Raw genomic sequence first — 12,883 nt, 5'->3', positions numbered from 1 at the left:
CCCAAGGCCTTGCCAGTGTAGAAGGAAATGAGAAATTCACTTTACACAAAGACTAGTTTTCTGCTTCCGCCACATAGCTCAATGACTTTTTTTTGCAACATCAATGATCTTCCTGATTCATATTTACCTCTACCTTCACTATAACCACCAGAAACTTTCTCAAAGATACCAACCCTCCACAGAAAGATATGATGTATGTACACAGCCCTGCACTTGTTCTCGCTGAGTCCAGTTTCTTCAGACCAATTTCATATCTTATGCAAATGTAATATGAATATTCTCTTCTGTCATCCATGACATTAATGAAAATACTAAGTAAAACCAGATCCAGGATAAATCCTTGGGAATTTATCCAACATGTTTTTCCATTCTGGTACTGAGCCACAAATAACTAGTCTCTGAGTGATTTTCCAAATAGTTCTGTGCTCTACCTGTAGTATTTTCATCCTGACCATATTTCATTAGTCTATCTGAATAGCAAATGATAACAGGATCAAAATTTCATTAAAATGTATCTTGATGGTTACTCATTTTCTCTCATTCTGATAATGTGTTAATTCAAAGTTGAACTGAGATATCATAATTCTCTCATTCTCCTTTCCACTCTCTTCCTCCAGGTTAAAGTTCAGATTTTCCCAGATCCAGTTTTCCTGTACCTCACCTATCCTTTACGATTTTTCAGATGGCAGGTCAGAGATCTCTCAGATGTTGTTTAGCTTCACATGGTRAAGACTTGGCCAATTTATAAATATCTAACTTCGGTAAGTACCTTCTTATTTGTTCCTTCCCTATTCAAAGCTGAGGTCTTCTTTTTTGTCTCGGGTATTAATTATGATAGCCACCTGATCACTGTTGATCTTTTTATTGGAGAGAGATGAATAACAGCTTTAAACACCTCCACCTCTCCATCAATAGCTTTCCCTTTCTGGTGAGTATCAATATTCATAGCAAATACGAAAGCAACAGATTTCTTCCACTTTATACACAAAAGGAGTACATAAAAGGTAGAATTAATTCAAGGATAAACATCAACATCATTTGAAGTGGCTTACAACTAGAAGTGAGTTCACCTGGCAACATGGCTAAGAGACTTGAATTTCAGAGATGATGCCTACAAGCTGAAAATCAGGCATCTCAGATTGACCAAAAAAAAAAAAAAAAAAAAAAAAAAAAAAAANAGGCAGTTAGCAAATATAAGATGCTTTTTCTTGGTTCTTAATGATTTGAGTCGCTCAAATTCACTAGGTGGCACTGCATATCAAGCTGCAACAATTTCTGTACGACCAGAAATTCTAGAACAGCTTAATTATATACACCCTGAAGCACAAAGTATGTGCACATATTTGTGGTCTCACACAATTATTTCTCACAAAAAAAGCTATTGTAAACCCTATCTGAAGCAAGGATGATCTGTTTGTCAATGCAATTTACAGTTTAAGGAAATAAGTAACGCTCACAAGATCTAGTAAAAGCTACTTTAAGTATATGCCTATTAAATTCCAACTCATACATCTTTACGTAGGAATCACAATGTAACCATGTGTGAATTACTTACACAAATAAGGACTTCACAGAAGTATTTGAAAAATCAGTTAATACAGTAATATTACTGTGATAGTAACATATTAGAAACTGTAGCTTTGCTAAGTATTTTAGAAATATTCTCTTGAAAGATGCCAGTTTATGAGCTTAAATCTATGCCAAACTAGCATGGTATTTGGATTGATTAGGATATACACACAATCTAATACTAGGATTTCAGTAAATCCCTTAAGTCATGTTTAAAAATGATATTCAATTAAGGCCATAATATGAGAAGTTTGAACGTATTTTCATCCCCATAAGGAATAAAACAGAAAACTGAAACGAAACAAATTGGTTTCCTTGAATGTTTAAAAATATTCCTGTTTCATTTGGAAGAGTTTCCAGTTTCTGAGTATATAGTATTTGCAAAATGAATGTTATGTACCTTAAGAATAAAATTATTTTATTTGCATAAACACTAAYCCATGAATAAAGATAATTTCTTGGAGTACTTCTGTACTGCACACTGTAAACACAGAGAATTCAAGAATCACATGCAGAAGGGGCACAGTTCTATTCAGACCATTTTACAGGATTAGAAAGCTATACCATTCCCAGGGCATGCGTATTTTGCATCACCTTGTACCAAATGCACAGAATATACAAAAACAGATTCTGACACACAGGGTGACTTTATGGGGAAGCAAGGAGCTGGACATGCAAAGTGTCCTGATCTGCTTGTGGGCAATCATTTAAAAAGTAGAAGCATGGTATCAGAATACCCTTAGCATGGAGTGCAAGGACTGCTAGCACTCCCAAGCAATCTAAACAACCAGAAGGTCACTAAAATACTGAAATTATTCACATTCATTCCAGCACCAATTGCGAGTAACGATCGCATACGGAGACACACTGTAACCTATAATCGGTGTGACAGCTTCTACATCAAGTAAATTCACTCAACCAAGGCTCCTGAAGGCATTCAGTCTGCCCCATCAGCCAGAAATCTTCTTGTCCTTATACTGTTATCCTACTCCAACACAAGTTAAGATGTAGTTTGGGGGATTTCCACAGAGAAAAAACAAAAAAGGCTACGAAGAAACATTATATATGGACCAGTATTTTAACAAACTCATGGAAGTCAAAAGTGGTGTCATTTTCCTTTTGAATCCTAGTGTGCTCACGCTACTTGCAACAGGACACCTTGTTCCAGTAAATTCAAATGGACTTCTTTCAAAAAAAAAAAAAAAAAAAAAAAAAAAAAAAGGCTCTTATAAAAACCAAAGGACAAGCTAATCCAGAGCTTTTCTTCTCACTAAACAAACATGTTTTCGGTTCTTTAAAGCAAATGTTTTAACAATATTCTAATATCATTTTCAAGGGAAATGTTGTCCATATTAATAATTGAAGAAAGAATTACACTGAACTGTGTAACTGCCCACTTAAAAATTGCAATCATAGAGCAGTTTTATTCCTTCAGTAAAAATAACAGCACCCAGTATGTAGTAATCTTTTGCAGTTTCTCATTTTGTAAACACACAGAATTTCTATAAAAGGAAGGTCTTTTCTATCCTAAAGAGACACTCATAATTTAATCTAGGCCAAAGGTAGTTATGGAAATCTCATATTCTAAAAATGCCCCTTAACTTAGTTTAACTCGTATCAAGAAGCTCAGGTTTAGTTTTGTTGCTGTTTTAAACAGGCCCAAGTATACCTATGCATATTTACAGTGGGAGCTATAGCAAAGAAGAGTTGATGCCTCCACTTCCATTCTGATCCTGAGGTCCCTAGGTGTCCCTAGTTACAACACACATTACTGAAGGTTGGAAAAACATCTGTGAGAAAGTATCTACCTATTACCTGTATTCCCCCATTCTTACACAATCCCTTCCTACTACCTAATTCTCACAAAGACAGATGCACATACAGGAAAAGCAGCACTCAGGCACAGATTGTTTCTTTGAAAGTATGGTGGAAATAACTTATATTAAGACTAGTTCTGAAACCTGAGGCTGCTGTCTGGATAGATACAGGCAGATTTACGTATCTTTCTAAAGCTAACAAACAAAAAGTAAAATGCTGAATTAAAAAAAAAAATGAACTTGAGAAACTTAAGTCTCAAATTAGGCATCTAAAATCTGATCCACCAAAAAATACAAGCCATTTTTCAACATGTGGCCATAGATGCTCAGCAACTGTTTTCCCTACCTTAATGAATAGGGGTGGTCTTTTTTAAATCACTTTTGAAGCAAAATAATGAACATCAACTTAAAGAATTCACCCCAGTCTGCCACTTATGCTRTACAGAATCATTTTTGTTCAATTCATTTAACAAAGATATACTTAATAAAAATATTTCCCTGTCTAACATGCTCTAGGAGACCCTGCTTGAGCAGGGGGGTTGGACTAAACGATCTCCAGAGGTCCCTTCCAACCTTAATGATTCTGTGATACTGCTAGTATTTGCTGGCCACTGGTTAATGTAATTTGGACATGTGATTTAAATTTAATATTCAAGACTCAAAGATATCCAAATTAATTTTCAGTGACAACATCTTGCAAAAGTAGATTAATGCATTACCAGTCAGTTGCACGACAATAAATATGGGTCTGGCCCAAAGCCCACTAACGTGAATGGAAAATCTCATACTAGCTTCAAAGGACTTGGGATCAGTCCATATAATAAGTACATGAAGAACATTCCACTTTGGGAGATGCAGCTACACAGTAGTGGTTAAAAAAAAGTCAACATGTGTTCTTAGTTCTTAGTAGGTGGAACTTTCTTCTTAGAGAAGAGTTATAATGGGAAGCAAATGAGTTTAACTGCTCAAAAGACTATTTAAAAACACGCAGAGGAAATAAAGGAAATAAAACAAAACAAAGAAGGTCAGAAACTGCCCAATTCTTCCAGGTATCAAAGCCTGGGAGGAACCCCTTATGTTGCCACGCTAATCTAAAATGCAAAAACTAACCACAGCAAGAATTCTCAAGCTGTAAAGTTAGTTTTGCTGTAAGCTTTTACAGAGCATTCGCAATAGGGAGAGATGAACTTATTGTTCAGCTGGCATGTGATTACTGCCACCAAAGTTGTGCTGTGCATCCAAACATCTAAACTTCCTGCAAGTCTCTGCCACTTGCAACAGGAGGAATCTCCTCAGGGAATGTCTGCTTCATGTTGCACCCATGGAAGCAAATGCTATAATCTGCTAATGAGAACCCAAACTGGTTCTCACTGGCAAATTGAAGATGAACCAACATGTCATTTAAACTATAATTACTATCCTTAGTGAAAAGTGATTAAAATATCCATAACATTTACACACTTACACAACTCATCTCCAATTGGGACAATTCCTGAATAATAAAATGGTTTATCTTTATAAGAGGAAATATTTATTAAATAATAATAATAATAAAAAAATACAAAACTTGTATCCATGTCTTAATTTGTGAAAGTTTCTTTATGGGTCTTCTTCTACCTCCTCTGAATTATACACCATCTTTTTTGAACAAGTAAAAACTATTCTCAGGCAGGGCACAAGTCACCTGCTAGTCCACACTTCTTCAACCCTCTGTTCCATTATTTCACAGATATTTTTTTCCCCCTTTTTCTGAATGCAATTAATTTCACAAAGAGCAGAGGAAATCGGCTAATGGACTATATAAAAATAAGCTATTAAAATTGACCATGTAAAGTAAGGAAACAAAAACAACAAGGAAAACACTTTCCTCTCTAGTCATCTTCAATTAGAAAAGTTAAACCTGTTTTTTGAACAAATGGAAGACATAAAATTGTGGAAAAATTCTGATTTTTAATTTGATTGAACTCTGATGAAACACAAAATACTTTTTCTTCTTTGTAGGCATTTACAGTGGCTACAAAATCTTGTATGCTGCTATCTGTATAAATTAATCTACATACAAAAAAATTAATGAATTTTAAATGTCATATAATAAAACAGCACGTACACTTCTAGGAATAATGTACTGGATTCATTTTTTTCCGGACAATAACTTTATACCAGAAATTACCGATTCATTAACTTTAAATGTACCATTTATTTCTTCATGTTAACCAAAAACTATTTCTGAAATCTATGTTATCTCAYTATCAAGTTGCAGCAGGCAACTAGATGAAAAGACTCCGTTATGCTGATAGTAAATTTTAATTAAGTTTTCTTTTTGTTAAAAACAATTGTTAATGGGGCCAAATCCAAAGTTAAATTGCTACAGTCAGATAAAGAACAGCACTATAATTACAGAAAACATTTTTGATTACCACTATGTTCAATACACTTCTACTTTACAGAAATAAAAATAATATAATGTTAATATTCGGCACAAGTAGTATTTCCTGCTAAATGAAGTACAAAATTGAATTAAAATATCATTGTAAAATGGGAAAATGCACTTGTAATTGTAAAGAAAAGCAGCATCTAAATCCAGAATACTTACATTATTGCATTCTCCCAGGAAATATAGTGCAAATCCATCAGCTTTTGTAGCTGCCAAAGCAATAATAAAAGAAAGAATTGTACTCAGAGGGAGAATCGAACTTATGCAAGTTCTCTGAGGTGAAACCACAGATTCAATTCCACYTAGGACAAATATCTAAAATTCTAAAAGTGAAAGTCTACTGCTGTGTCCCTTGAAACTTCCTAGACCCTACTAAATTAAAACTACAGGATAATACTTACTTTCTGCATTCTCATGTAATGCATTTTAAAAGCTAATTAGAAATGATATCTTTATACATCTTATATTTATTCATAAGCCTAATGACTATAAACTCAAATTAGTTCATGTGACAGCAAAGAAATAATATAAGAGCATATATCTACAATATAAGCAGGCAGATAACATTACAATTTCCATGAGTGAAAGAAGTACTATTTATAGATAGCAAGCTATATTTGTCCTTGTCTTAGGACAGAAAAGTATGGGAAAATAAAATGTTGCAAATATTACCATAAAAATGTGTTTCAGAACAAACCAGTTCTATCTTCTGCACCTGCCCCATATTAAAAACATTGACACATCAGAAAGTTGGCACCTCTCAGCGATTTTTGTGAGATTCAGATTGTTTTATGAAACAGAATAAAGCTAAGTGCTTTGAACTTTCAAAAATTTAAAGTCAATCAATGAACCTTATCGCTAAAACAAAAACTCTCAAAATCAGAAGAGGATAGCAGGTCAATGGTTTTTACTCTGCTTTACATAATATGCTTGATATTTTAAGTAAATCTTTCTTTTCAACAGTTAATAAATGTTATAACAAGTAAATACACGTATCTGACATCTCATTTTTATGAATAAACACAAGAATCCATTCAGTACATTTCACAGGAGTGATTCTACTTCTGTGTAATCAGATAGATTGGCTTTCTGCATTTGTTTAACAGAAGGAAAAAAAAATCCTATCTAGTTACTTGCTTATTGTCAACTGTGTCATATCAATGAGAGTTCAGGGAATGGTAACTTGCACTCAAATTCCAAATCTTTCAGCTGTAATATATAAGCACATTGAGGTAGGAGGTAGAAGAACACGGTAAAAGAAATTCTTATATCTTAAATCTGAAATAATCTAAATTACTTCATCATTAAAAATGACAAAGTAGCAGGGGTAGGGAAAATGTTTCTAAAGAGTTGCTTGAAAGCTATACTGAACAAAGCTACTGATTCTATCTATGGAAGTCTGAGCACATCCAATCTGGCTAAAAAAACCTACCATTTATACTTATGCTGTTACTGGGAGCATTTTCTTAACTTTTAATGATATATACTATTTCCTTACTAAAAATGGTACTTACAGATGAAAAAAAAATGCTTAGACTACTAAATGTATTTTGAGATCATAAAAAATATATGCCCTCTCCCAAGAACATCTCTGTTTTGTTGAAAAGAGGTTAAAGTATGCAAAAATATTATTGAAGGATGATTTTTCTTTTACTTTTGGTATTGACTGCAATACCATCATAATCAGAATAATCTGGTTTGTGGTATATTTTACAGGGGGCTCTAATTCTGCAATGGGATAGACAGCTCCCAAGAACAAACTCACTTAAAGGCAGTCAGGGAATCACTGACACGCAAAAGCCAACCTGGAATAAGTTAATATTGAGACAACATCCAAAGAATACACAGTTATCCCTCAATGCTCATCTTAATTAAAGCATGTAAGAAGTGGGCTGAGCACTAAGGCTAAGTAACAGCTCAGACACATCCAATTCTCTTTCTTACCTATTTTAATGATGCTGCTCAGTTCATACAAAAGTAGTTGGTTATCTCCTCCTGTATCCAGGCGCTGTTCTATGTAGCTGTTCAATTCATACACTACGCCTTGCATATTCGTGTCCTGATACTATTGAAGCAAAAATGAGAAAAAAAWTTAGAATAACTCAGCTGTATTTTGTTGTTTTTAACACATATGCTTATTTTTAAAAAATAATAATAAATTGAGAATTCAAATCTGAGTCAATCTTTATTGTCCTTATCCAGCTGCCTGCAGTACCAGGTGATGGTCAAGTAAGAGGTACTGTGTTTAAATACATGCTCCATTAGTCATTTGTTCAAAACGCACCAAGTAAGCCACTGTGCAATTAGCAACTGCCTAAACTTGGCCAAGATCACTCAAAAATATATCAAGAAGAAACTGAGAGATGTGACAATCAGAAGGCAAGGAACCTTCAGCTCCCCTTTTTAAGCTCCTACTCCATCAGGAAGAGACAGCTATCTCCCTTTGCCAGTATCTTCCACCTAGAATTTGTGAACCAAATGATGGAACTGTGTGAAGCACCACAGCTTTGAGGTGGTAGCTCAAATATCTCCATCTTTGAAATACAGCAGCAGTTAATACCAAGAGTCCAGGACAGAAATCACACGAGCCAAAACCACATTAAGTGTTGTGAAATAATAGGCATTTATTTCAACTGCAAATAACCAACACAGAGCAAGAAAGAGATTACAGAGCAATCAGGACTAGATAGGAGCAATGGGGTGCCAGCTGCAGGTATGATGAAATAGCATAGGAAAGCAGGTGCATCCTCCCTTCAGGGCCCAGCTCCCCTTCAAATACCCGGTTCCCCAATTCTGAAAGCAGGCCCTGAGCAGCAGATAAAACTGTCAATAAATGTGCATGTGTAGTGTGACAGCATTGCTGACAATTTCATAGAAATACTTAGCAATAAGCACAGATTCATTATCCTGCCCAAAACTGGTTATCTAGTAACTAAAAAAAACAGTATGGTCAATTAGTTATTGAACTCAGTGACGCAGTAAATTATGTCACTTAAACTAAAAAGGAAACTGGTGATATTTAGATGGATTAATGTTGCTTGCAAGAGTAAATCTTATTCTCTCGCTAACTCATACTTTAGAGCCAAATGTAATATAGACCAGACTACTGTAAGTAATATTGTGGAAAATGCCACATAAGTACCACAGTGTTCCCACCACTCCCACTTTTATATGCACTTACTGTGACTGCTTCACATCTCTGTACATCTTCTCTGCCTGTATCTTTGCATATAGGTGTGCATTTGACAAACATTTAATGATGCATTAGRCACAAAACTTGCACAGTATATCCTACGATAAAGTTATTATTCACACTAAAACTTTCATGCATTTCTGCATGTAACACATTATGTCATGAATGCCATATATTCATGATGTTTGGTTTCTTCATTTCAAAAAAGAAAGTCCTTGCCAAATAATACCAACTTGTGAATCCTTCAAATTAAGCAGATCCTAGTACACTAAGTCTAAAAATGGTTTTTGAAGGACATAATATAAGCACAGTCCCTTCTTAAGGCATGATGGTGCATTAATTTATTGCTCCAGAAAGACATTTAGAATTGTATGAGACCTAGGACATCAGGAGTGTTCTCAAGACCTAGCATATCCAAGGTGTTCTCCTTAGAGAAAAAATATAACACTTGATAATTTTTTCTATAAATTAATGTGATCATTAAACATTTTGACAGCAACATAAGGTCATATTACATATATGTATTTACTACTTGGTTGCATCTTGAGCTGGTAATACAGAATGCCATTATCATTTTTAGTACAGTATGGTATCTGGTGAGCTTCCATTAGCAACTGACTATCCTCTGTCGTGTCTCATATTAACTGTTGTATAGATTTTCAAAGGGAGAAAACAGTATTACCATTTCAGGAAAGTGAAATTTTTATGAATGGCTTTATACTTACTATACAGCCATAAGTAGCTAGATAACAGRAAAATGATGAATGAGGGTTTACATTGTACATGCTTGTTAACCCAGATCTGCAAAAGTATGTTTAGCCACCTACCCTAAAACAACAATAGCTAATCAAGAACAAATTTACAAGGCCTTTGTTATGTGGGAAAATGTCTTCTTAGGACTTGGAAGTGAATACCTTTCTCTTTGCTTGTGATCTATGCTCAGGATTTAAGTTAAATCTTCAAAGGTTGAAGCTAATACATTGACAGAAGACATCAGCAAAAATGAGTCCACTGGCATAACAACAGTGGCATAATAACAACTTTCACCATAATCAAGAAGCAATTCTGTGTGCATAGTAATTACACAATAAGCTATGTGCCCTTTATCTTCACCTCTGTAACATATGCTTGCAAACATTTTATAAGCGGGGCAAATCATCACGTGCATTCATGTTACGAAAAAAAAGAAAAAAAGGTAGCAAAAGGTAGCTGTATAATACACACATTCGTAAAAATAAAAATGGCAGATTTCTACACTGACAGTCTCTGAATCTGCAACTCGTCAAATTAACTAATTCTATGAGTTAGATCAATCACTAGCAAATAATAGGCAATTATTCTGCCATGTTGCAAAATGTTGGTGGTATTTTACTAAAGTGGATTGAAAGAGATTGCTCCTAAGCATTTTAGATTGGATAACCACAGTATTTCTGGCTGAAATGCCACAATATATTTTATGAAAACATATATTTAAGCACCAAGTGATGAACAAACCTTGGTACAAGCTCTGCCCAATAGAGTTTCTAACATAGACAAGTATATATTTGATGATAAACTTACTTCGGGAAAGTAATTCCTCAAAAAATTCAACATAATCTGCAGAAAAGCATACTTGTCATCAGATATAGCATAAGTATTGTTTCTTGATTAGTCACAGCAGTTTAGTTTGCAGTTTAAACCATATTATTACTGAAGTCCTTTTAATTAATCCATTTTTTCCATTGCTGATTCCTTCTGTTTAAGATTCAATGTCTGCAAGTATTTTGTCATATTTATTCTACAGTTCTCAATTTCAACAGTATTAAAATAATATCATGTGGACTAAACTGTTCAGCACTACGATATCCTGAAGTCTAAATTTATCCTATCCATATCCTATTTTTACTAGTTACATATATCATAACACTATAAAAAATAATAACTTAGAAAGAAAATCTTTTTATAAATATTGATGAAAGAAGAAAGTTTTTGCAGAAGTTGCATAAAAACAGTTTTAGAGTTATTTTGTTTAAAACATAATGTTGCAATAGAAGACAGTAACCAACAGTGACAGGTAATTTAAGAATAGTGCTATGTCTTGGATCTAAAACATAAAGATTGAGAATTACAAATATTTTATTCTATTGAAGGAGATACATCTCACTTTCTGATGTTTCAGTATTTAATGCATTCACTCTGAAGAATTAAGTCATAAAAAAATCAAAGCACTCAATATCTAAAGTAAATGTTATATATGACAAACTGAAATGAAAGATTAATCTCCAAGGCTTTCATGCTTACAAGGCAGCAGTGTCAGGGGCATTTTGTGCTATTGCAGAAAAGAAAAAGCCCTTCTGCTGCAACAAAAAGACTTCACTAACAGAGTACAGGGTTAATAAGTACAATTACAATCCAGAATTTATCTGTTTTCCTGTAACTTCCTACAATGTCTTCTAAGTAGCAATAAGAATAGTAAGTTCCTATTTCTATTACAGAACTCTTTCTCCAAATCAGCAATTGCCAGGCTCTGCAATACAAATATGTCCTTTTACAGACTTCGTAATATATGACATTATCCACAGGCTAGGAGGACTTAGAACAAAAAAATAATCTAGAATTGTAGTCTCCATTTCACATAGAAAGGCACTGCCATACGTACTTTGGGGATGTAGAACTTTACTGGAAGAAATCTGGGAAGAAAAATCTGAGAAAACTGCAAAACATGGGGGAACTGGTCACATCCAGAGAGATCCCTCTTGGCAGTATTAATTTTTCATCTGTGATTTAGGTATCTTAGGTTGGCTTCAGAGTACTTCAGAAAGAAGCGAGAGACCATGTTCTGTGTCAACTGATGTAGGAGGCTACATCAGGCTCTAGCTAACCACAGGGCTAGAAGGAGCCAGAAGACTTCYGGGACAGGGCTGTAAAATCCTGTTCTTTGTTACAGGCTCGGTGGATAAAGTCAGCAAAGCTCTTTTGCCTAGGAAATGGAAGGTGGTGGTCATCTATCATACTAGTGTGTCTTGGAACCAGACATGCAGAATACAGGGATTCATTCTTCTCCATGTAAGCATTTTCTTGAAAATTTTCAAGGCTCCTTTCTCATCCTTAGGAGGACTGGCACATTGAAGTGCAGACAGCTCCTGGGAACTCAGTGCAGATGCGGGCAACTAGTGTTTCAGGTCCAGCCTCAGGTCCCACCCCAGCCCTCCTCCATTCAATCCAGTTTGTTACGCAAGAGGAGCTGGCAGAAAAGAGGTGATGTCCTGGCTTTCACCATTAGGCATGCCAGCTGGACATGGAGCATGCAACGCAGACATCAGCAGTGCTGAAAAAACTAATGTTATATATGGTCTGTCCAGTGTCACCCTGTCCATTTGCAAGATACCCCCTGAAGTACCTAAGGACCTGCAGATATTTATAGGGTATTCCATCCCAAGGCATTTGAAACTGAGCCTATAAACAAGTACATAAATGTAGTGTAAGAGGCATGTTAACAGGCAAAAAAGTCTCAAAAAGCTAAAGACAAAAGAGCTTTATGAGATCAGAATGACAGTCTTAAAAAAAATAGGAAAACAGCTGTTGGAAATTACTGGTAAGACAGTTCCTGGACCAGGATTAGAAGCCACTGGGACAAATAGAGGCTTTTGTCAGGACCCTCAATTGAAGGGCAGTAAATCATTACAAACGAAAAATGTGTATAGGCCTTTTGGGAGTTTAAAATGCTTTCTCTCTCTTAGGTTAAATACTTCTGATAATCAGCTAATACTTCATCAAACCATCTGTATTTATGTCAATAACAATTTCAAGACTTGTAGATACTGAATCTAATTAGTTCTACACATTGCTTTATGTGAAACAATGTCCTGAATATGGAACCGGATTTCATTG

The 12,883-nt window shown here is 34.9% G+C and overlaps 1 protein-coding gene across 2 annotated transcripts in view; it reads right to left on the bottom strand.

The window, feature by feature from the left end:
* The window catches only part of PDE10A (phosphodiesterase 10A), a 186,140-nt gene that overhangs the window by 55,875 nt on the left and 117,382 nt on the right, over window positions 1-12,883 (bottom strand). The window contains exons 4-5 of one of the 2 annotated variants that reach the window (XM_085300770.1): window positions 7,765-7,885; window positions 5,980-6,029 (exon numbers count right to left, since the gene is read on the bottom strand). The exons of the other annotated variant lie outside the window; for it this stretch is intronic. Coding sequence (XP_085156896.1) covers window positions 5,980-6,029; window positions 7,765-7,885 — 171 coding nt within the window. The remainder of the gene's footprint in view (window positions 1-5,979; window positions 6,030-7,764; window positions 7,886-12,883) is intronic. 2 annotated transcript variants of the gene reach the window in all.

This window comes from Rhea americana, unplaced genomic scaffold (assembly GCF_003343005.1).
Source record: "Rhea americana isolate MKP2758 unplaced genomic scaffold, rheAme1 scaffold_169, whole genome shotgun sequence".
NCBI lineage: Eukaryota > Metazoa > Chordata > Aves > Rheiformes > Rheidae > Rhea > Rhea americana.
The sequence above is the reverse complement of the archived record's forward strand: the minus strand, read 5'-3'. Positions and strand labels throughout refer to the sequence as shown.